This window comes from Dicentrarchus labrax, unplaced genomic scaffold (genome assembly GCF_905237075.1).
Source record: "Dicentrarchus labrax unplaced genomic scaffold, dlabrax2021, whole genome shotgun sequence".
Classification (NCBI taxonomy): domain Eukaryota; kingdom Metazoa; phylum Chordata; class Actinopteri; family Moronidae; genus Dicentrarchus; species Dicentrarchus labrax.
This window is the reverse complement of record NW_026136717.1, coordinates 11519153-11543981: the sequence shown is the minus strand read 5'-3', so window position 1 is coordinate 11543981 and position 24829 is coordinate 11519153. Positions and strand designations below refer to the sequence as shown.

The 24829-nt window shown below is 40.9% G+C and overlaps 2 protein-coding genes and 1 non-coding gene across 5 annotated transcripts in view; 2 read left to right on the top strand and 1 right to left on the bottom strand.

Moving 5' to 3' along the window:
* coro1b (coronin, actin binding protein, 1B) overlaps positions 1–8855 on the bottom strand; it is a 10552-nt gene extending 1697 nt beyond the window's left edge. Inside the window, exons 1-11 of one of the 2 annotated variants that reach the window (XM_051428448.1) lie at positions 8515–8855; positions 8211–8373; positions 6624–6829; positions 6283–6405; positions 3727–3856; positions 2163–2344; positions 1867–1986; positions 1298–1402; positions 1048–1193; positions 458–515; positions 1–323 (exon numbers count right to left, since the gene is read on the bottom strand). The exon at positions 1–323 is cut by the window's left edge and continues 16 nt beyond it. In XM_051428448.1, coding sequence (XP_051284408.1) covers positions 1–323; positions 458–515; positions 1048–1193; positions 1298–1402; positions 1867–1986; positions 2163–2344; positions 3727–3856; positions 6283–6405; positions 6624–6827 — 1391 coding nt within the window. In that variant the 5' untranslated portion in view covers positions 6828–6829; positions 8211–8373; positions 8515–8855. Of the gene's footprint in view, positions 324–457; positions 516–1047; positions 1194–1297; positions 1403–1866; positions 1987–2162; positions 2345–3726; positions 3857–6282; positions 6406–6623; positions 6830–8210 lie in introns of both variants that reach the window. The other variant, XM_051428447.1, reaches the window with a different exon arrangement.
* Positions 8856–9562: 707 nt separating this feature from the next.
* On the top strand, positions 9563–9650 carry trnar-ucu (transfer RNA arginine (anticodon UCU)). Its single transcript is given in 2 exon segments — positions 9563–9599; positions 9615–9650. It is a non-coding gene; the product is annotated as a tRNA-Arg (tRNA).
* On the top strand, positions 9639–24183 carry LOC127379171 (oxysterol-binding protein 1). 2 transcript variants are annotated; one of them, XM_051428444.1, is made up of 17 exons: positions 9639–10813; positions 11809–11981; positions 12150–12358; positions 12573–12741; positions 14010–14121; positions 14308–14491; positions 14945–15062; positions 15384–15441; positions 15731–15895; positions 17151–17396; positions 18253–18373; positions 18614–18717; positions 19879–19974; positions 20174–20361; positions 21659–21894; positions 22018–22056; positions 22182–24183. In XM_051428444.1, exons 2-17 carry the CDS (start codon positions 11845–11847, stop codon positions 22322–22324), a joined length of 2325 nt encoding a protein of 774 aa, XP_051284404.1. In that variant the 5' UTR covers positions 9639–10813; positions 11809–11844; the 3' UTR covers positions 22325–24183. The 2 variants fall into 2 exon arrangements, with proteins under 2 accessions (XP_051284404.1, XP_051284402.1); XM_051428442.1 differs by lacking the exons at positions 9639–10813; positions 22018–22056.
* Positions 24184–24829: the final 646 nt, after the last annotated feature.

Here is a 24829-nt window from a genome sequence, read left to right as displayed (position 1 = left end):
TCAGTATTACCATCTGTATCCCTCGTGGCTACTCGTGGCTGTGGCACCTCTTCCTCAGTCTCCTTGGCAGCAGAGGTAGCTGTAGATGTGGGAGCTGCTACACTGCCTGCTGAAGGTGGGGCGGCCCCAGTCCCAGAGTCCTGTGAGACGAGCTGGGGTTTGCTTCTGAGGGTGTCTCTGTGCTTGGATGGATGAGCTGTGTACCCCCCACTCAGAGAGACCAACATGGGCGGAGCATCCTGCCCAGCAATCCATTCATCAGCCAGGAGAGCTGGCTCCAAGCCAGCTGTGTCCGGGTAAAGGTCTCCCTGGAACAGATCTGACTGGGTAGGCAAGATGGAGACAGAAAAGTGTTCGAATTATACAGTTATGGATAGACTTCCTGAACATGCAGAAGCTAGCCACCCCCTTGTTAAATAATTAGTAATATAAATTGGTTATTTTTAAATTGACTTACCTTTCGTGGTACAGTCATAGAAATGGGTTCCACTTTCCTTTCATGGAGTTTGTAGAACCTACAGAAGACCAGTCAATTAGTAATTCATTCAAAGATAAGGCTGGTGTATTCTACATTTTTCTTAATGTCAACGAACCCCAAAAAGAAACTTGTCTATAAATTCTTTATTACTTATTGATGCTTACTGCGGCACTCAGACTGAAGCCAAATCATTCCCATAGGAGATCAAACATATAGTTTCATTTAAAACAAAGGTTCAGTAACTTCCTAAAAAAGGCGGGCAGTGTGGTTTTTAGCAAATGTTACTCACACAGGAGTAAACAGTGTTTTTGTTGGGAATTATTTTCAGCTGCAGATTAATACTGTTTTGGTGCAATAATAAATATTAACGGCAACAGTGTCACCCAGTGCAATGGTGTGGCTTATTTAGTTATTATATAGTTTTCTATATTTTCTTTGAACAATGGAGCTCTTTGGTTAGCTATGAGGCTTTTGTGTCAATTTATTGTTGTATTTTGTCCATGGAGTTTGGTGACAAGAAGAAAAAAATGTCAAGATATATCAAGGAAAACATGACCAAACATATTTACCTGGCAATTTCACACTTGTTGACATCCACACCTCTTTTACTGAGAAAGCCTGCACCTCTCTGAGGCTCCTTGGTGCTGTATAAGCTGAGGAAGTGGACATACGGAGATTCGTCCGTCACCTCAAAATACCGGATGGTGCAGTCCCCCTGAAAGACAGATGATAATCTAACTGAACCAAATTTTATAGGGAATTACACTAATTTCACCAGTTGAGTAAATCTGTATTCACTCTACAATCCTGAGTTCATACCTTTCCACACAGGTAGACCATGTTTGTGTCAGGGTCATAAAAGGGTAAAAGAACACCGTTACTCGTATCCATCTCCTGTACTGCCATCGGCTCAGAGAGATCTTTCTGTAAAAAAAACAAAAAGAACAGCGAAAAACACTTATTACTCATGATTTCTTACATAGATTACATAGATGCAACCCGCCACACAAAACGCTGATAATGGACAATTCTGCAAAACCCCAGTGACATAGCTTAACGTATCTAAGTTAACATGAAGCTTCAGCAGTCTGAGTTAAATCAAGTGGATGTCTTCCAAAGTTACAGTCTTTTTAGTACAAAGACTGTCTTTGTGTTTCCCTGGATGGCGTTTCTGTGTTGAGCTGAAGTGGAGGGATAGGATCACAAAGAGGGAAGGAAAACTTTGGAAGATCTCCATTTTATTGACTGACTGCTGAAGCTTCAGAGAAACCTTGGAATATATATTGATTGGAACAAGGACTGTGTTCCTCAAGCGCGTTAAGAAGGGATCTTTAAATATTTTCAATGTTTATATGAGCACCAGTACACAAGAGGCAAGTGGGACTTACCGTATCCCACAATGCCAGCTGTCTCTCACTCATACGGCTGAAGCCTGTGGTCAGGATCTTCCCATCTGAGAGGAACACAGCTCTCATTGGCCTGGTGCCATCATGGACCTTCTCTTTCACCTAGGAGAACAATTAGAGACTGATGAAGGACTAATGTGGAAGCAACATAACATAGTTAAGAGGAAAGACCCAGCAAAGGAGCGATGTGTGATTACTGTACTGTCAGGATGTGTCAATGCATGATGTAGTGGCTGCTTTTGTATGCATCTGCACGCATGGCAAAAATGTGAAATAACCTTGAGGACGGTGCCCCTTCGTGGGTCAATGACACGCAGAGCCTTGTCCTTGCAGACAGTGCAGACAGCACTGCCGTCCTTGTTCCAGCTGACACTGTAGATCAGATCTGGGTGGGCATCAGTCAGCTGGTACACAAGCTCCCCTGTGCCCACGTTCCACACACAAATCACATTATCACAGCCTAGAGAGAGAAAGACACAACAGCCAATGTAATGTTAGTCCATAGGACAGGAAACAGGTCCAGCATAAAAATGTATGTATTATTTGTGTAGAACCATTTCACACAGAAGCAGCATAATGTGCTTTATATATATTTCTGTAGATATACAGAAATACAAACAATAATGATAAGGCACAAGTGAAATAAGCTCAGGAGGCAGACGATTCAATTCTTTAAGTGCCTAAATGCTAAATGCTAAATGCAGGAACATAAAAGGATGCTGAGTTTATAACCTGAGAGCATGTCTGATGTGGAATGTGGAGCAAGGCCATTAAGAGCTTTGTATACCAAGAGGAGTATATGAAATTGCAATGTCAGATGTACATTAGTGCAGTTCTAGAAACAACAAGAAGCCGACAGAGGTTTCTTAGAAGGTCTACCACTTCCTTGAATGGGTATGGCTATTTTAAAGGGATAAATACACCAAACAACAGTTGGACAAAGGTGAGGTCAATCTAATATGACCAACAACACTAACACAGCCCTGATGATGCAGACTGGCAGAGTGTGGAGTATTTAACTGAATAAATAACACCTACAGTAAGAAGTTTTCTTTCTTATTGTTACTGAGAAATTCTTGAGATATTTAAGGGCTTTAATATAGCTTTTAATATATTGGACTTCCTAACCCTGACACCAATTCTAATTCAATTATTTTCCATTATTTTTTAAAATAAACATCATTATAGTTCAACAATCTGTCTCTGCGGCTACTTGAGATGTAGGAAAGATGAGTTCATCTCATGTCGAACCACAGCCATTCAATAACGGAAGGGCATAAGAGAAGTAATGCATTTCAATGAGCTTGTAGCAACAGACAGCAGCTCACAATGTACTTGTGTGTTTGGGACACACATGCTAACATAAGTGTAATTATGTTTCAGGTTAATCACATTCTCCCTTTAACTTGCATGCTATGGATTTCTGAGGGGGAAATCCAATTCCTTGCTTGTATAATGCAGTAGTATTTGAACTGGCTGTCACTGAACACCAGCACAGTAAGATAAGAGCTGTTCTTCAACTCTCACTATTTACAGACAGATGGGTACATGTCACTTTTCTCTGGATAATGTGAAATGTTTAGCACATGGCCAATGTAACCATGTTTGCCATAGATACTGCCAGTATTGGAAAAATGGAAATTTGTCATGTGGCAATACTGACTTATATTTGATATATAAAACTTCTTTGATGGTCTGCCAGCACACACCCGTCTTTCTGATTTCATGGAAATGTATGTAAAACAACATATAAACCACATTGGTCTTGTTTGCACGGTGAACAGTTCAGGTGCACAGGTAAAAGAGCAGCGCGGAGCACGAGAATATGATAGGTGACATTACCTGCAGTCAAGAGGATATTGAAAGCAGTTGGGTGCCAAGCCAGGATTCCCACTCTTTTACTGTGTCCCTCGAGGGTCACAATGGCCTCGGTCATTGGGCTTGTCAGGCCTCCATCTGGGATCTGCCACACCTTCGGTAAACAAGACACAGCAGACATTTGTTTGTGAATGCTTTTACAGTAATGTATGGTGGATCCACCCAGGTGCATTAGAGCGACTGGTGCTTATCTGACACATATAAACATTTTCATGCCATAAATTGTGTCGAAAGCCTTCATTTAGTCAGTGTTTTAAACCATCACACTCAATTAGATAGAGGATTTTAACAGCAGTTTTTTCCTTGCTCTGTCTTACAGTGGCAGTAGAATGTCTTTTCATCGTCAAGAGCGCATTAAAAGAATACTTCAACATTTTGGGAAGGACTGTTATTGACGTGTTTTGCTGAGATGATAACATTGACACCACTCTCACGTTCAAAATAAAGCTAGAGCCAGGAGATGGTTAGCTTAGCTTAGCATAAAGACTGGGAGCCAGACTAGCTTGGGGCATAACCCCTTCCAAAACCACAAATTGTCATTTTCTCATTTCAGTTTTTCTACAAAATAGACAAAGATATAGTGTGTAAGTTAGTGAGCTTTAGAGGTGCTGGTAGGTGGAGTTAGTTACCTTTTGAGAGAGCTAGGCTAGCGGTTTCACCCTGCTTCCAGTGTTTGTTCTAAGCTAAGCTAACCATCTCGTAGCTGTAGTTTCATATTTCCTGCACAGACATAAGAGCGGTATCGATCTCTTAAACTCTTCTCAACAAAGGGAATAAATGTGTTCACAAAATAAATTAGATTAGATTCTCCTTTCCTCTGCCATTGAATGTTTTATACGCCGTTGTAAGTGTTGACGTTGGAGAACGCCGCTCTATGCACCTGCACACTCTGACCGCCAGCAGGCAGAAGGGGTCCTAGTGGGCCCTCCGCCGTCACACGTGTGCTGGAACACGCTGTTTGCTTGTGATATAAAACTAGATTAAAAACACGTGTAAACATCAAACGGCAGGGAAAAGACCTCATTAGCTTTCCATACTGAATGAAACATGGCTCTGAAGCAGTATTTTCATCATGGGACACTATCTAACTCTCAAATAGCAACAAAAATAGATTACTTGCTTTTCCCCTTTAACTGAAGAAGAAAGAAGTTCACTTGTTAGAAACCTAGTTTACACAACTGAGGTCAGGGTGACTTATGCCCACACAGATGACTGATTAAGAGCCACAAACCGCCAGGAAGGCCTGAAACTGTTACCCTATCATCTACCTGCTGTACAGAGTCTACACTCATCTGGATAAACCGGCGAGCACTGTGAGAGTCATGTTCTTTGATTTCTCCAGTGCTTTCAACACCATCCGTCCGGCTGTACTGGGTGAGAAGATGGCTGCGATGCAGGTGGAGGCCCCCATCGTGTCCTGGATTGTTGATTACCTGACGGGCAGACCACAGCACGTACGCCTACAAAACTGTGTGTCTGACAAGGTGGTCAGAAACACTGGGGCCCCACAGGGGACTGTCCTCTCTCCCTTCCTCTTCACCCTCTTCACCTCAGACTTCAACTATTGCACCGAGTCCTGCCACCTTCAGAAGTTTTCTGATGACTCAGCAACAGTTGGCTGCACAGATAAGGGTGATGACAGTGAATAAAGGACTGTGGTGGGCAACTTTGTCACTTGGACTGAGCTGAACCATCTACAGCTCAATGTGACAAAGACGAAGGAGCTCATTATGGATCTGAGGAGGGCAAAAACACCAGTGACCCCTGTTTCCATCCAGGGGGTCCCTGTGGACACTGTGGGGGAGTATAAGTACCTGGGGGTGTACTTTAATAATAAGCTGGACTGGACTAGAAACACTGAGGCGGTCTACAAAAAGGGCCAAAGCCGACTCTTTTTCCTGAGGAGGCTGCGTCCTTTAACATTTGCCGGACGATGCTTAGGATGTTTTATGAGTCTGTTGTGGCCAGTACGATCTTCTTCGCTGTCACATGCTGGGGCAGTGGGCTGAGGGTCGCAGACAACAACAGACTAAGCAAACTGATCAGGAGGGCCGGTGATGTCGTAGGGGAGGAGCTGGACACCCTGACGACCGTGGCAGTGAGGAGGACGCTGTCCAGGCTACAGTCCATCTTGAACAATGTCTCACACCCTCTCTACGACACACTGGCCCAGCAGAGGAGCACCTTCAGCAGAAGACTCCTCTCACATAGATGCACCACAGAGCGCCACAGGAAATCATTCCTTCCTATGGTCATCAATCTCTACAACACCCCCTCAGAGAGTCAGACACACCCGCCCTCTGTAATTCTGACTCAAAACATAGACAATCATTCTTTTGCACTTTTTGCACATTAATACTGTACATTTGATCTTGTATATATATATATTTATATTTTTTGTGCTGAATGTTGTATATATATATGTTGTTTGTATAATATGTCGTTTGTATATCTGGAGTGTTGTAACGAAAATAATTTTTTATTTTTTAATTAAAGTATTTCTGATTCTGATTCTGATACCTTTACTGTGAAGTCCTCTGAGGCACTTGCAATGATGTTGTCGTCATGAGGAGACCACTGGATGTCCAGCACCGGTGCTGCATGGCCGCACACCGTGGGACAGGACTGATCGATCCTGCCACTCTGTGGGAGAAACGGAGCACAGGGGTAGAACCTTTGTCCACTATTTGTCTTGGCACTGTAAAAGTGCTGCATACGCATTAGCCAGACGTTGAGCGAGGCGTCAAAGAGTTGCTGACGTGTTTCTTTTAAGAACTAAGATCAGAAACAAGATAGAGGCTTTTAAAAAGTATTGATCCGCTGGTTATTTGATGCTGAATGTAATGCAGAGAGGTTTGAACCTTGCTGACTGGAACAACGAGGAAGGACCCTCCTCCGCCGGCTTCGATGATGATGGCAATGAATTTGGGGTTGACCGCGCAGAGGGGACCGTCCCACGTCACGCGGGACACCCTGACGTCGTCGATGCAGTGCTCGGCTTTCCACGCCTGAGCGAAGACGTGGCGGAACTTGCTCTGCCTGACGACACCTCGCCGGAAAGACATAACTGTGGAGGGAAAACCTGACAAGTGAATTAGATGGAAAAAGTGGTACCTTAAACTTTCTATCAGGACAACTTTAAATGGGTAAATGTGATCAAATGAGAGCGACTGAAGCTGAAATGATCAGCTAATCAACAGGAAATTTATTGTTTGAAAGACTTTCTCTGGTTCCAGTTTCTCAAATGTGGAAAAATGTTAGTTTTTCTCAGTTTAATAGTATTGTACAATAAATATTTTGGACTTCATCTATGGATCAAAGCTTCTTTAAACTGCAATTTTATGATGTCACCTTGGGCACCTGAATATTGTGACATTTTTTGGATAATGAGAAGAATAATTAATTACAGCCTGAGACAGAACTACTTGTGCCAAAGTCCAACACATGAGCTGCAGCTGACTTTAAGGCCATAATGTTAATAATTACAAGCACTATTGTAGGTTTATTTCCATGTGCCACATTAATGACAAAGAAAATTAGTTCAGAGGGGAGAAAGCCTTCGGAAGACGGTCTTGTAATACTTTAATGTTTGATAAATAGCTGTGTTTTATGTTTAATCTCATGTGGGAATGGCTAAATGTCAGCTAACTACATGCCAAACGATGGCTTCAATCATTTCCATCCCAAAAGAGTCTCAACAAATGGACTTTGTTACAGCTTTCTCCAACCGCGTCGGGCTAACTACAACCACTGCACACCCAACAATCCTACAGTTTATTCAGTGAATCCCCAACATCCTTTGGCTTGTCAGCGAGAGAGAAAAAAAGGGGGGTTGACAAAACAGCAGGCAAATTCTTTCATGGTGGGAGTCTGTCCTGAAAAGTACAGTCAGGCTTCAGTGGACAAAAGGGCATGATCCGCCTGAAACCAAAACATGCTGTGGCTGAGAGGGGAAGGGGGTTGGGCAGTACAGAGCTGCTGAGACAGGGGAGCCAGTAACTCTATATGCCATCTACCTAATGCTTCACAGTTGTCAAAGCAAATTGGATTTTGGCAGGTACGCAGGCTGTAGTTCACATCCTTTCCAGTAGCTTGTGTTAAAAAAAAAAAAAACTGCCCCACAATCCATGCTCTTTTAAGACTGCAACACCTCCATCGGTATTTACACCCATGTTACCAAATAGCGCTATCCTGTCGTGTAATGGTGCTTTTAGTTCCCTGCAACATTGTTACAAAATGCCCACAGTGGGTTTCTTTTCAAACACCATTTATAAAAAGGGATTCTATTGTTGTCTGCACACAGTACGAGGAAATGTGCCTTGTTTTTTTTTTTTTTTTACAAAGAGTAACTACAGGCAACAAAGGACGTGTATTAATGCGTAGTTCATCCCACAATGAGACATTTCAAGGGAATGGCAAGGTTATTATTTTCGAGCACAATAGCATACCTGGCTGTTGAGCGACCTCTCTTAATTGGAGCAAAAAAAAAAAAGAAATATCACCAAAAACTCGGGCGTGACAGGAGGAGGCCAATAAAATAATCCGCCGCCAGCAAACAGTAACTTAATCCTCTCCTGTGTCCGGGCAGGCGTTCACGTCGATTGCGCAGACCTATAACAAAATACGTCCATTAGAAATAAACACCCGTTGGGATTACTACCAAATCTTCCGCTATTCTCGTGCTGGTTTGTCCGTAGTTACGCATGTCTGGTGTAGTTCAAAAAAAAAAAAAAAAAAAAAAAGATGCCTAACCTGGTGGAGCATGTCCCGTTGCTGATGTACGGCTACATTAAACGGAGCCCGGCTGATGGATGGAGGGGATGGTGTGGGAAGAGAGGCAGACGGTTTTCGCTCCGTCTCTCTTTACAAACGACTGATTTGGAGGATGGATTGAGAATCCCAGACACTTCCGCTCATGGCAGGATGTATATCAAAGACACGCAGGAGTCAAGAGGGTTATCCTCCGTCTGCAGCCAGATTCCTGTCTGCCACACCGGATGTGTGCACGCCTTCGGAAAAATGCCTCAAAGCAGAGGATTAAGTATTAATTAGTTTAACGTACAAACTAACTCATTTGAAAAAAATGCCAGTCATAAATGTGTCCGTGTCTGGTTTCATCATACTGCGCATGCGTGATACAGGTTACAGGCCTTTTTTTTGTTGTTGTTGTATTCTGGTTTTTAAAGATGTATCGACCTCTGAAAGTTTTCAAAGAGGCTGAACCTTTAATTATTAATTAAGTATTTATACCATATATATGGACCAGAAAAACAAGCTTGACTTGAAATGAGGGTGTCAGATAGCTGAAAGCACTCACGCTAAAGACGGAAATTGGTACAAATAATAGCAGGATATAAATGAACAATACTTTTTCTGTTAAACCCAAATGTTTTTATTCCAGATTGTTTGCCCTACTGAACCCTGAAGCCATATAGTTTGTGGGCTTTAACGTGTGTAGTCTTCAATTACATCGACATTAAGCGCGTTTTAGTTTACCCTTTTGTCATCTACATGCATTTTTCTATTATCAGTTCATCTTCATCCCATCGTCAAACGTTAACTGTGTTGAATATATGGATGTATATGGCCCTTTAGCGCCATCCAGTGTTTTAATATGGCACACAGCAGGCTGACTTTTTCCCCAAATAAAGTTTTTTTGTATTGTGACGTCAGTGAGGTGAACGTAAACTCGCAGGAGGAAACAAATCAATCACACCCCGAAATCAATTACATTAAAGGAAAACAATAATGTATCCATTAGAAACTTTAAATGCTTTGCTGTGGCAGTAGTGCAACAGGTGGCTCCGTGGCGCAATGGATAGCGCATTGGACTTCTAGGCTAAAGCGAAGTGATTCAAAGGTTGTGGGTTCGAGTCCCACCGGAGTCGCATTTTTTTGAGATCCCTTTTTGAAATGATTGCCTTTGACCAGCTTGTCATCTGGTGAAGTCACATTGCTCTCCTCGTTTTTCGTACAGACTCGCGATAAATAAAAAAAAAAGAAAAGAAATGCTGTTTGTGTAAACTTTTATATTTTTCATTTACATTGTCGGGCTGGTTAGTTTGCCTTCAAACAACGTGAACAAACCCCAGCAACCGACAACGTTAGCAACTAACTGTAGTGAATGCGTACCAAAACTTGTACTATAATTTTAACATAATTTTATGTCAACAGTCTATTTAGCATTGTGTTGCTAACTTTAGCTAAGGCTAGTTAGTTAGTAGTGAAGAATTAACAACGTGTTAAGTTAGAAAGATTCAATGAAGTGGGCTTCCGTTTGTATCCTTCAGAATAAAAGAATGTCAAAAAAATAACATCAGCTGATTAACTGATCCGTCTGTCAGCCGTCTGTGGGCCAGTATTGGTTGTAAAAGCTGCACCTCTTCTGTGGCAAATGTTAATTTCATAATTATCCTTACTCACTGAAGTCGAGCAACACAAGTTAACTGACAATGTGCAAAAACACTACTGGCCCTTTTTATAGTTACACAGAACAGTCTTACATGTCACTGTGTTTATACTTTGCTGGACGGACATAAACTCTCCAGGCACCACCACACCACTGCTTTCCAACTGTATGTGGCAAATACTGGCAAAATGTGCTTTTACTTTGAAGGCAAACCGCCGGCCAAGCGTTATCTTGACGCTGTCAACAGGGACAAACAATACAGCTAGCTGTGTGTTTCTAGACGAGACCAAAAAGTTGTTGCACCGGGTGTAACCAACGAGCTAACATTAGGCTAGTTAGATGTAGCTAGCTGGCTAGCTCTATTTTCCTGTCGGTGTCCGCGGCCGTAGAATGAACATTACACACACGATTGTTGAGGAATACTAATGAAAGTCGTCGGTGTCACTTTAGTTTACAATCCCAGTGCTGTTGCCGTCGACGTCTTCGATTTAGTGGTTTTTTCCCCCCATTAGCTGTCCGGTGTCGGTCAGTTCGCTAGTTAGCCTCTTGAGCTAGCTCGGTACAGTAGCGTATGGGTGTCAAAGTGAGCCGTGACTTCACCGGGTGTCTGGTTGCCTGAGCTCACATTTCGGACACGTCAAGGTAAACATTTATCGTTAGCCATCGGCGAGTTTGAACTCTGGCTCGCAGGTTCGAGATTGTTTGGCGGCGTCTCTCTCTCTCTCTCTCTCTCTCTCTCTCTCTCTCTCTCTCTCTCTCTCTCTCGCACACACCGTATTGTAAATGTGCACAATGTCAGCTGGTTAAACTTGGAGCAAACATGACAATCGGTGTTTCTTTACTTCAGCTCCCGCTGTAGCAGTGAGCTGTTATTTACCCAGACTCCCAGTAGACCAAGCGGAGCTAACGTTGGGTAGCTTCTGGTGTCAGTCTCGTCCATATGTTAGGAGCTTCATCGGTTTTGTGTCGTTATTATTTTCTGTCACATTTTCCCTGACAGATCATTTAAATCACACTTTGTTTGTTTTTTTCCCAATTGTTGGTGTCTGTGTCAATTGATAATTACGTTTATAGGTAATTAAACTACACTAAGGTGTTTTAATTACAAGCCATCTCTCTTTTAATGAACATCTAATTTCAGCTAAAACACTAGTTTTTTTCTTCTTCCCTAAAGTGTGTCAGCAATGAATCTGTATTGATTTTATAGTTAATCTTTGACCCGTCACACCACACTGAAAGATCAATATCTGCCACTAGTAACCTATCAGAGTAAGGTATTAAAATGGTGACATGGTGCACAATAAAGGTAGAGCTGCAACTGACATATATTTTCATTATTAGTTAATCTGCTGAGGTTTTTTTTTTATTAAACGTTTGCACAATGAAAAGTAAAAAAAAAAAGGGAAAACCTGCCTATTCCATTTTACAGTACAAGTCAACGGTAAAATGTTTTGCCTTGTCTGATAAATAGTCTAAAATCCAAAGGTATTCAGTTTATTATCGAAGCAGTGAATTTGTGGCACTTTTGCCCAAAGAATGAGTTAAACAATGAATCAGTTATCAAAATGTTTGCTGATAAATTGTGTGTCGATCTACAAATTGATTAATAGCTCTCAAATTTTCATTTTCTGTTCAAGGTTCCTCAAATCTGTCTTCTGGTTTTGGGGGCTGTGATGTCGGAGCCCAAAACCCCTACTCCCGTTCCTGCTGGTGACACATACAAAGGATGGGTGTTCAAGTGGACAAATTACATCAAGGGCTATCAGCGGAGGTGGTTTGTCCTGAGCAATGGGCTGTTGTCATACTACAGGTACGCTTTCTTGTAAAACAGATACAATTAGATCAAATAAGTTATGTGTCTCTAATTCACACAGCAAAACGCCCGAGTAGGTAGATGAGTAGAAAAATGTTTATTGTGCGTCATCTGGGTCTTGAACTCACAACTTTTGCCATCTATGACACATTGACATGGGATCAGAACCCAGGCGGAGATGGGCCATACGTGTCGAGGCACGATAAACCTGGCCACAGCAACTATCACCGTCGACGACGCCTGCAACTTTGTCATCTCCAATGGCGGGGCACAGACGTACCACCTGAAGGCAAGCTGTGAGGTGGAACGCCAGCGCTGGATCACTGCCCTGGAACTGGCCAAAGCCAAGGCGGCCCGCATGCAGGCGGAGTCAGGTAAAACACACAAACACACGGCAGAGGGAACAAGTATTCAGTGAATTTTAAATTCTTTCTAAATTAAGCTGTACAGGTTGGGGCCCTTCCAATCTATACTACAGTCTATTAACTGGTCAAAGTTGCTCATATTAATTGGCTGTAGGGTTTAAATGGTTCTAACCCTTTTTTAAGCTGATGTTTATTGCCTCCCTGTTGCTTTGATTATTAACAGATGACTCGGGGGATGACTTTTCTTCATCATCCCCTCCGGTGGCGCCCGGACAAGGTGGCGGGTCACAGAATTCAGAAGTTCAGTCTGCTCTCAGAACACTAGGCAGCAAAGTGGAGGATCTCAGCACGTGCAACGACCTAATCTCAAAGCATGGCTCTGCCCTCCAGAGGTCAGGCTTTACCAATCTATTTGCTTCATCCTGTAGTCCTCAGACCAACGTTGAATGAGTTTCATGTCTCTCTCTTTTTCTTTTTTATTTAAATAACAAAAAAGATAATAACAGATTCAGTATACAGGGATAGTATACAAGTAAAACAATAAGAAAAGAGCCAGGGGTATATCACAGTAGACAAAAATATTATAAAACACATAGGCAGTAGGTGTCTTGGGAGTTGTTTGTTAAATACACTATTTACATTGTTCAACATCCTTCAGGAAAACAACAAAATAAGGTTTTTTATGACTAAATTTACATTTTTGGCAATATAATTATATACTTCTGTATATTTCTGTATGTAGTGATTGGCAGGGGACTGAATAATCTTAAACACCTCCATAACTTGATTCACAAGTAGGGTCTCGTGAGGAATCAACCTGACCTTATTTCAATATATATAATTTACAAGCTGATTCTAATAGGCAGTGACATATGGAATAGAGACAACATCTTCTTAAAATAGGGCATTTATGGCTTTATTAATATTCAGGGGACGTAGTGAATTTTTCTCATGGGTTGGGAAGTGATGCATACTTGTGTGTAGACCTAACTACATTCCTATAAGACATTGGAATAGGGGTTACTAAGAAGTTGTATGGAGATAAGAACTCTGTCGTGGGAAAGTAGTCCCAACCTAGTGAATGATAGACCAGCAGAATCTGATATGTTCTTCAACAAAACGTCTTTATTATTCGAAAGAAGACAACTGTGTGGTTTGAGGTTGTGTTTATATATCAAACACCAGGCTAGAAGGACCTGTTTTATGGATACAGATCATGTTACAGGGAGTCTGTCTACATTATAATTACAACTTGAAATAGAGTACAGGTCACCCAAATGAGAGAAAATGTAATAAACAAAATTCAAATTTGGAATGGGATTATTTAGCCCAGTTAATTTTATTATTCATATGAATTATTCTCATGTCTCTTCTGCTAAGTTGGTGCGGTGTTCCACTTGCAAGTTAAGCGGGTGGCTTGTAGATAAATAAATACTGCAGTTGACTGACAAAACAGTATGTGTTATGACATTATACTCTCACTCCACCATCTCTCCACATTGGCGTGTTTGTGGTTGTATGTGTGTAAAAAAAGAAAAGAATAATTTCTCCAGTGGAGATTAATAAACTCTTCTTTTAATTATAATAATGAATAATAATCTACACTGTCAATTGTTGATATATTGTCCCAACTGTTTCAATTTCAATGTCTCAATTACAGGTCTTTATCAGAGCTGGACAGTTTGCGTCTGACAGGAGAGGCTGGGGATAAGATTCGTCAGGTGACTGAGAGGGCCACGCTGTTCCGTATCACCTCTAATGCCATGATTAACGTAAGTTTCACCCCCCTCTCCCAGCATATCCACTTCCGTCTTGCTGCTGATATATAATGTATAAACGAGAATGGGCCTTGTGAATCAATACTATAATCTATATTCTATTAGCTGGTCAAAGTTGCTCATATTTATTGGATCTTGGGTTTTCAAAATTTGCCCCTGTTTTGATTTTTGGCTCCTCAGGCGTGCCGAGACTTCCTCGCACTGGCTCAGGCTCACAGCAAGCGTTGGCAGAAGGCCCTACAAGCAGAACGGGACCAGCGGGTAAGGCTGGAGGAGACTTTAGAGCAGCTGGCCAAGCAGCACAACCACCTGGAGCGAGCGTTCAGAGGGGCTGCACAGGCTAATGCTACTGCAGACAATAAAAGTAAGACGTGACCCTGACTGTAGACCCCTTCCCGAGTTACAGTTACAGGATATTGTCAGTTGTTTGGTCACTCATTCCTCTTTCCACTTCCTCCTTCCCTTCTCCTCTTGCCCTCTGGAAAACCTGCCTGTTTTACTCCATTTTCTTAATTCACTGATTTTTATTCTTATTCATTTGTTGGTCGCTTAAAGTGTTGTGATCTTGAACATTAGGGGATGATTTTCCACTCTTTGTTACGTCTCTGTAGATGTGAGAATCTTCTCAATGCCTAAAAATACATGTTACAGTTTGTACATCAATCATCAGCAGATTTTGTATTTTAAAAAGATATCAAGAAATGTGTTATTTCATGCAATATTGTCATGAAAAGGTTTATTCTAAAAGTTATAACTGGTAAATCTGTTTTCAGTTTCTCTATTAGAACATAACAGATTTTTTTTTTTTTTTGTGAAGGTGCCGCCGGGCCCGGAAAAGGTGAGGCCAGCGATGAGGACGATGACAATGAGTTCTTTGATGCCATGGAAGAGGCGCCTGAGTTTATCACTGTACCTGCAGACCCGCAGTTCCACAAGTCAGTGTCCTCTCACACACCCACATGCACATGTCATCTTCATTCAGGGAAAACTTTATAAATTCCCCCTACGGTTTAAATCTGTGTGGAGATTTATTTATTCAACCAAGTTCCTTGTATGACATCCAGGTCACAAGATATCAAAGTCATACTAGATTTCTTCATTTTAATTTTTATTTGTGTAATCATGGTCTGTGTGACTCAGCGACTCGATTGATTTCAGTTTATCCCATTTCCTTGTATGTTAAACTGGCTGTTTATGTAATCAGAAACCTTCTCGGCACTGACAGAATTTCTTTTCTTTTTTCTAATCTCTTACAGAAGGTCAAGCAGTAATATCAGCGGTTTTAACAGTGAAATGTGTCTGGATGATCAATCGGTAGGTCTCATTCTGGCCTCTGGGATGACTGTTAAAAACACCAGTTAAATGTTTTTCAACTAAAACTCCAGTAAAATGTTGTTTACCATCTTTTATTGGAAGTAAATCCACAGTTTCATTGTAAAGCTGCAGCGGGGCGGTAGATTTCTTATAAGTAAAAGTGTGATTGTGCTGCCATTGTGATAAATCAGGAACACTTGACTTCACTCAATGAATCTTGTTTTTTTTAAGCTTTATTATTTCCAAAGGCATTTCTGCTGTTTTACTGATAATATGTTCTGCCTTTTAGCTTAATGAGGAGCCTCTAGCGATGAACCAGGAATCTCCCTCTCAGGAGTTGGTGCCCTTGAAGAAGAGGCGGACACGCATATCAGACAAACCCAACTATTCTCTCAACCTGTGGAGTATCATGAAGAACTGTATTGGCAAAGAGCTGTCCAAAATCCCGATGCCTGTGAGTATTGGCAAAGAGGGGCAGTTTCACCTCCTCTTACACAACCCTTCTGCTTTTTTCAGTCACATCTTTGTGTGGTGACTAAGTATTCACTGTTACATCTAATCCCATTAAGGTCATGACAGGGCATTAAAGACTTTGTACTTCTCACACGCTCCTTTTGACGTGCATTCAATCGAAAGAGCCTCTTTGTGTCTCCGATACAGGGCCGACAACATTCTGTTGGAGTCATCTGCGTTTTTAAATAGCTCCTTGGAGAGTCAGTTATCAAGATACATTTGTTTATTTGATAACCATCCAAGAAATACTGTAGATATACATCTGTGATCTTTATTTAGTTTTCTGTTTTGTTTATCGTCCAGGTGACTCTACAGTGCGTATGAAAACAACAAGATATAAAATGGAAACAGAAATTGAACGCTGGATAAAACTGCAGAACTCCAGTACTTCACTATAATGCTGCTTTATCACACATATGTCCTATATCAAGCAATTGCCCCTTCCGGGATTTGGATATTGCACTTGGCAGTATTCTGATTTCGGTAATATTTTGATTTATTGTGCAGCCCTATTTAATACCTTTTTTAAACTTTTAACCTTTTAAAAAATCAGATCAGATTCAGAGTTTCTCATGCTGTCCGGTAAGCTGTTCCAAATTCTGTCCCCCCACACATAAAAGTGTGAACCAAAAAAGAGCATTTTGACTGAATTTTCACTTTGCTTGTATTATACTTATGCTGGTCTCTAGTATGCTCGATTGCCTGTAAACAACGTTTGACCATTTCAATCATCTAATGGTCCAGTGTGTCACATTTAGGACAATCTATTGGAATATAATATGCTGAATCTAGGAATTGTTGTGTTTATGTTACGTTAGGATGAGCCTTCCATATTGAACCGCCATGTTTCTACAATAGCCCAGAATGGACAAACACTGGCTCTAGATAGGGGCATTTGCATTTTTCACGCATTTCGCAGCCACTGTAGTTTCTCCTTTGTGTTTGGAACGGGAGGGTTAAGCGAGGGAGGTGAAATTTTATACAACTTGTACAAAATAAGATGATGATGTTGCTTATGTGGTAATATGATAGAAATAGCAATTGCACTTGTAGTCAGTTCTTGACATTTTCCAACACTTTAATACCTGCTAGGAGTCGACCTACTTTTATCTCACTAAATCTCATAGGCACTGAAAATAAGATAAGAGAGAAGAGTTAAAACTCAATTCACATCCATATTATTCTGCGCTCTGTAGGTGAACTTCAACGAGCCCATTTCCATGCTGCAACGGTTGTCGGAGGACCTCGAGTACCACGAGCTGCTGGATAAGGCCTCCAAGTGCCAGAGTTCGCTGGAGCAAATGTGCTACGTGGCTGCCTTCTCCGTGTCCTCCTACTCGACCACCGTCCACCGCACAGGCAAGCCCTTCAACCCTCTGCTAGGAGAGACGTATGAGCTGGACCGCCGGAGAGAGAGCGGCTACCGCTCCCTGTGTGAGCAGGTATGGGAACAAAAGAAATGTAGAAAGACAGAATGCTTCCAACAAAGGAAGTGAAACTCAAGAAAGAATGGATGTCAGGAAGGGTGACTTGAAAAATCATACTGACTCAGCATGTTGAGAGGGGTTTGCTTCCTTTTTTTTTAATGTATTTGGGGATGCACAGGGGATGTTAGAGGGAACTGGAATTCATGAGTGTAAACTAATGAAATCAGGACTCGAAGGGAAGCCTTGTCATAATTGAGGGTTGGAGGATGGTTAAACATACGTGATTATACCATTATTATTATATCAAGGTGAAAAAGTAACTTCCGTTTTCTTGTTTTATGGCTAAGTAGATGCACAATGTGGAAAAAAAAATGTATACAGAGGCTGGGAAGGATTTGTGGAGGCAATTGCACTGAATAGAAGTTTAATGTTGGAAAATAAGAACGGTAGAAAGATTTCTATTCCCGAAGAACAAGGAAATATATTCAGTCTAATATATAAGCCCATAAATTGTGTGTTCAGGCAGCAAATATATATAGACTGGATTAATTATGTTACAAAGGCTTTAAATGAGATTGGGCAAGTGGGTGCAACTATTAAATCCTATTGTAGATGAGTAATATAATTGGATTTGAGATTTATCGTGGGGATTTTCAAGCACCTCGGTGTAACAACAGAGTATTTTATTCATACGTGACAGGTCTGTAAATGTGTCTGTGTCTAAACAGTAAATGTGAGTCATTAATGACAAAGGAGGATCCAAACCTACAAAGCTAATTGCACTCAATGACCATGTTTTCACACCCCAAGCTTTGTTCTTTTTAAAAAAAATCAAAATGGACACTTCATGTAGTCGTGACCTCTGTCACAGGTGAGTCACCACCCCCCTGCAGCAGCGCATCATGTGATCTCTGATCGTGGCTGGACCCTGAGGCAAGAGATCACTGTCGCCAGCAAGTTCAGGGGCAAATACCTCTCCATCATGCCTTTGGGTAAGACTCTTGTTCCTAACATGTTAAACGTTCTTTTCGGTCTGATTGTGACGTCGGATTAGGGTGTGATGCAAACCAATCATTATAGTGTTCTTATAAGAGATCAGTGATTAAAGCTCGAGGAATGTGTGAGTCACACCTTGGCTTAATCGAAATGTTAAGTATTGAATAACAAAATGGTTTGTTTTGTCAGATGTGGTTTGTTGTTTATCCTGTCTTTATTGCTTTTTTTCTTTACAGGCACGATTCATGCAATCTTTGAGAAGAGCAACAATCACTACACATGGAAGAAAGTTACCACCACAGTGCACAACATTATTGTAGGAAAACTATGGATTGATCAGGTGAGTCGAAGCAAGATGACACATTTGAACAAAGCTTTGAATAAACAGACGCACCCTCCTTTAGCTAGTATACAAGTATTTTTTTAGGTATTTTTGTAGCCGGAAACGAAAGCAAAAAGGGGAATTTTACAAAGGTTCCCTGGCAAAGTCAAACTTGTATCACCTATTTCAATTACATGGTTAGTGTCTTGTCTTTAGCCACAGATTGTTCCTCAGTTGTTAGTGGAGTTTAAGAAGAGGTGGTGTGGTATGGATGAAAAGTCGTATCACGGTATATGAACATTTATATTGCAATTTATTATCGTTATCTTTCTGCAAATTCACCTGAAAGACCATGACCAGATAAAATGACCAGATAAAATATCAGTTCACGCCTCAAACCAGTTCATGGCAATCCTGTATTGCCATGAACTGATTTGCATTTCCTTCACCCGGCTTATGCAACCAGAAGTATTGAAGACGGTATACGGAAATCAAGGAAATGTTTTATACAACACAAGGTTGTAAAACAAAAAGAAAGTTTTCAGTTCCTTCCTGCTACACACAAAGAAAAACAATTACACTTGTAGAATAACAGACACCCCCACCACCAGAAAATTTAATTCAGCAGTGCATCTTTTAAATTTGTGTCTGGGGGAATATAAACAGAAGAACATAGTGATTAACCATAAAATGGTTTCAAGTTTGAAGGAGCCATAGTCAAAATCTCCTGGTCCTGTCAATTTTGAATAAGTTTGACATAGCCCTTAAAAATCAAACCCAATCAGATGTCATTCACTGACGTTTTCAACAATAAAACAAACAAAAAAAACCAGATTAAAACAAAAATGTAACACGTTAGAAGGGGCTACTATCTGCTATACGCAGACGTTGCCACTGTTACCAATTAAGAATAAGTGATAAGTATGAGAACGTTTTTTGTTGTATAATTTGCCTTACAATTGTGACTCATACATTTTCATGTAACCATCCACTTAAGCACTACACAACAGTACACTACCTTGCATTTAACTACACATATTGTTTGTATAGGTGACAAGTACAGATGAAATCCTTTGAAATGGTTCCTGACTTGCATGTTGTTTTGTTTGGTAGAATATGAAAATGTCTTCACTGTGTCAGATTTCCTCAAAACCTTCTCTTTCTTTCTCTCTGTGCCAGTCGGGAGAGATAGACGTAGTGAACCACACCACCGGAGACCGCTGCCACTTGAAGTTTGCTCCTTACAGCTACTTCTCCAGAGACGTGGCCAGGAAGGTGAGAAAAATAACCCTTTTAATTTACCACATGAAACTTTTTTTTGTATTTATGTTTTCATGTTCTCTGCAAAAGGAAAATCCTGTGGCATCATTTCCACCGATCTACAGTTTTACAGTTACACTTCTTTGCCCTCCATCCTGTGACAAGCCTCTTCTGTTTCATGGCTCATGATGCTCCCCCCCCCCCCTTTGTTCAGGTGACCGGTGTGGTGATGGACAAGGATGGCAAGGCCCACTACGTGCTGTCGGGCACGTGGGATGAGAAAATGGAGTTTTCCCGGGTAATGCAGAGCAGCCGAGGAGGGGAGAATGGCACAGAGGGCAAACAGAAGACGGTCTATCAAACCCTCAAAGCCAGAGAGTTGTGGAGAAAGAACCCTCTACCGTAAGTATTATTATATCATATTATTTAATAACACGTTACAAAAGGCAACAACTTCACATCAAGTAGATCACAGAAAAGGAGTTTTCGAGAGTAATTAGCAGATGAAATGAGTAAAACCAGGAAATCGGTGTTGTTTAAAAGAGGCTGCTGATTCTGCTTATTCCATAGCTTCGGGGCTCTGACTGCAAATGCTCTTTCACTTTTGTTTTCAGCAGCACATAAGGAACATATAAAAGTGCAAGGATCTTAGATGTCAAATATATTGCGTGGAGAGAGGTCATAAACAGCAAAAGTTAGCTCTTTAATCAATCAATTTCAAACCACACTTAGAGCTGGTGCAGCTGCATGGTTAGGTGTGTTTGTAACATGAATCATATTGCGGTGTAGAAATAACATCCTCCTAGTCACTTCCTTGGATGAGAACCAGATATTTTGACATGCCTTTACTGATGACTGATATTACTGAGGTTGTCATAAAAGCAAAGTTTGGACCGGTTTTACTTTGCAGGCTGAGACTGCATCAACACACGTTATGGTCTTTTTACTATGATAGACTGAAAAGCGCTCTAAAGGCCGCAGTTATCCAGCAGAATGTAATCACTGTGCAAAATACTCCTTAATTATTTATTTTTACCTTTTAAACATACAGAATCACAAAATACGTAGTCATTTATGGCAAAAGATTCTTTAAGGCAGCAAATACCAGCTGAAACAAATTCCTCTCTATTTCAGGCCCACCTCCACAATAAAACACCTGCTATTAAAATACCTAAAAGCTGAACTATACTCAACCGTACAGCAGAGTGCAGTAGCTACACTTACCTACCATGTGTACTTCCATATTGACTAAGGCCTATTGGAGAAGTGTTCCCACGATGGTACTTGATCTGTTCTCATTGTGTTTGCATTCTTTTTATGATGGTAACAATAAACTTCCTTTGTTGCACCTTTCATACTTTCTGCACAGTGCTTTACACAAGATTAAGACATTTAGATTTAAAGGTTTCAAACTATTTAAAATACAATAAAACAGAATATTAAATACAGTAAGCAAGAGGCAACAACAAGAGACTTAAAAGCAAGATTAAAAAGGTGAGCTTTCTTCGGTTTTCCCATCAGTAATGACAATTGTAGTGAGTAATGTTGATTATATGTCTGTTCAGCCCACTGAAACACAAATACATTTTTTTTTTAAAGCAGGAAATGAAAACATTAGCATTACCAAATATAGAGCAGTGTGTTTTGTAACAAGTTTTGACTTTCCGTGCTGCTATTCTTCGTCTTTGCTCCACCGCAGTGAGGGAGCAGAGACCATGTACTACTTCACCACCTTGGCGCTGACCCTAAACGAGCCTGAGGAGGGCATGGCACCCACCGACAGCCGGCGCCGGCCCGACCAGCGCCTGATGGAGGATGGCCGCTGGGACGAGGCCAATGCAGAGAAGCAGCGGCTGGAGGAGAAGCAGCGCAGCGTCCGGCGGGAGAGAGAGAGGGAAGCTGCCAGCCAGCGCACCTCCAGCCAGTCAGAAGAAGGTGAGCGTCCAGTGTGTTAATGCTTTACTACCTCTGCATTCCTCTCTACCTTTCATGGGGCAAATCTTGGAATTAAGGGGTAAAAAAAGAAATCTCTGTGATCCCCCTTTTCTCTTCCAAAAGCTGTCGATGAGGACTCTGTAACTGATCCCTCCTTAAAAAGCAAGTACTCCTCTTTTTGTATCTCTTACTGTCACCTCCTCATGCTTTACATTCTGTTCAAATGTTCTTCTGTCTAAATTGTTTTCTTTCATCTTTTTTGGTAACACAAGTTTTCTCTCTTTCAGGCGCACCTCACGAGAACTACCAGGCTCTTTGGTTCGAGCGCTGTGAGGACCGGATCACAGGTGAGCAAGTGCATATCTATAAGGGAGGCTATTGGGAAGCTAAGGATCGTGGCAGCTGGGAGGGCTGCCCAGACATATTTTGACCTCGGCATTAGCTGCGAAAGTGCCCTGAAGAGACTGATCCATCGAAGCCGCCTGGTGGACAGCTACCACAAAGGCTGGCTTGTCGCCCCCCCCACCACCACACTTGGACGACTGCCTCCCTCCAGTGGCTCTCTGTTCTAAGAGATCTCCAGGACGGTCACTGCTGTCTGATCCAGAGAGGGGAGCAGGGTTTTTCCTCTGACCTCCCTCATCCCATTTTGGTTCCTGTCTCCTTGAGTCCCCTTGTTGCTGTCACACATCTGAGAGGACTGGAAATGCAAATGTTTTGCTGCTTTGACTCGGGTCAGGCTGAGCATAAGGGGGCGGAAATGAAATGGGCAGTGCTTCCGAATCTACAGTAGATCATTCTTTTTAGTCTCTCTGCTCAAGTCTGTTTAGTCTCTCAGATCAGGAGCAGAAGAGGTTTTGTGCTGATAACACCCTGTGAGATAATGTAGTGTACCTATTGTCATCCACAGCATTGTGTGCTTTGGTAATAACTCTAAAAAAAAAAGGGGTGGTAAGACCTGGTTAATATATACATTTATATATAAATATGATTAAAATGATTTCATTAAAATGTTGACTGGTGGCCTTCAAAACGTTAGTGAGGATTTCTTGTTCATCTCTCTGATTTAGTGTCTTAATGTAATGAAGTGAAGGTTCTAGTGTGCTTGTGTGTGTGACTGCATATCTGCTCTTCCATCACTTTACAACACTGCCACTGTGCAGTATACTGTGTTTAAAAAAAAAAAAAAAAAGAAATGATTGTCCAAAATACTGGTTGAACCTCCACACTGTCATAGTTATAGTTAGAAGAGATTTGTTTTCCCTTTACAAGGGCCTGATGGAAATTATGTTGGAAATTGTTCATGAGGCTACAAGGCCTAAACACCCTCTCTTTTCGCCTTAGAAATGCTGTCACTTGTATTTACATCGCACCTGAATGGATATGATGCTGACATTTGTAGCTGGTTTCTTAGGGAAAGACTACAGAGCTGCAAAATGGCAAAAGCTTGTTCCAATGCTGCGAAAAATCTCCACTTTAGTGCAGTTTAATTCAATAACAATTAACGAAATTACCCATTTCCGCAGCATTGGAATAACGTGGGGCCATTGTGCGGATAAAGTGAATGCTAACTAAGTTACATGGCAGTAAAAATAGTTTTGGCAAGTGTGGGATACTTGGTGTGATTTTTGTGTTGAGAGGAACACAAACAAATGAGAAAAGAAAAGTAAATGCAGTGTTGAAAATAAACGTCACACTCTTGTGTATCTGCTGAAGAGTTCATACATATGCAAGTACATTTTGACACCAAAAACATGGGATACAATGTGTGTGTGTGTGTGTGTGTGTGTGTGTGCGCGTGTGTGTGAATTTCATAATTTTGTTTGTAAGTGTACTTAAAAATGAAGAATAAAGAAACAAAGAAGCATTGCAAATAACTATGATTTTATAAATGTATAGAAATTCATATTATAGTATTAATAACTGTAAGGTAGTTTTTTTTTTTTTCTTGTATTTTGGTTCCTCTCATATTACTGGAAGAGGACGGTCTTCATTTTCAGAAAAAAAGGGAGTTTCCATACTTAACTGAAGAGTTACATGACATTGTTCAGTATTTTGTATTAACAAAGAAAAATAATCTGTAATAAACAAATGCTGTGATGTCAAACAAATAGCTTTTCATACTGTCCTTTAATTTCATTTGTTCCAACATGTTCATTAGTTATTGATTAGGGAACACAAAGATTTGCCAAATCAGTTGTTTGGGAATTTCTGTCCTCATGTTAAGCTGGAGCTTCAAATGGGATGACATATGTTGTCAAAATAATAAAAAAAAACAATGAAAACATACTCTAACTAGTTTGTGTTCCAGTTGATTGTAATATGTGATATATATATTTATATATACTGTATTTGTACATGCACAGGTGTTACAATATCTCAGTTGATTTGTACCAGACGTCTTTGTGAAATTGAAGAATTTACAATGGAGAGGTAGTAAAATAAAAGACAATGACAGGACATAAGAATCACTTATGGCACATATATCGGTATTGGCGTGCTGATCGTTAAATAACTGGAGGGTGTAGACTCAGTATCTTAACAAATATCACGATTGTCCCAAAATTTGGAATATATGTTCACCTCAGGATGAACTGTAATAACTGGTAACCTTCTCTCTAGTGCCATCATCAGGTGAAGATTGTAATTTGTATCATTTGTCTTCTTTGGTTTATGACTAAATGCTTGCAAAACTCAGCTGTACTTTATGTTTCCAGCTAATTAGCATATGTCAGTACGCTAATACACAACTATGATGGTGAACGTGGTAAACATACAAGTAAACATGTTAAATGCTAACAGCAACATGTTGACCTGTTGATGTGAGCATTTAACTTGAAGCATATAGCCTCACAAAGCTGCTAGCATAGCTGTCGACTTTTGGTTAACTGTAAAAGGCATCTTTAATAAATGTTGTATTATGCATTAAGATAAG

Bases quoted from the DNA above. Each gene is read 5' to 3' on its own strand.
- LOC127379171 (XM_051428444.1), top strand. From the start codon at position 11,845: ATGTCGGAGCCCAAAACCCCTACTCCCGTTCCTGCTGGTGACACATAC. The intron at 15,442-15,730 runs GTAGGTCTCATT...TCTGCCTTTTAG, and splicing joins TGTGTCTGGATGATCAATCG to CTTAATGAGGAGCCTCTAGC. The intron at 15,896-17,150 runs GTGAGTATTGGC...TGCGCTCTGTAG, and splicing joins TGTCCAAAATCCCGATGCCT to GTGAACTTCAACGAGCCCAT.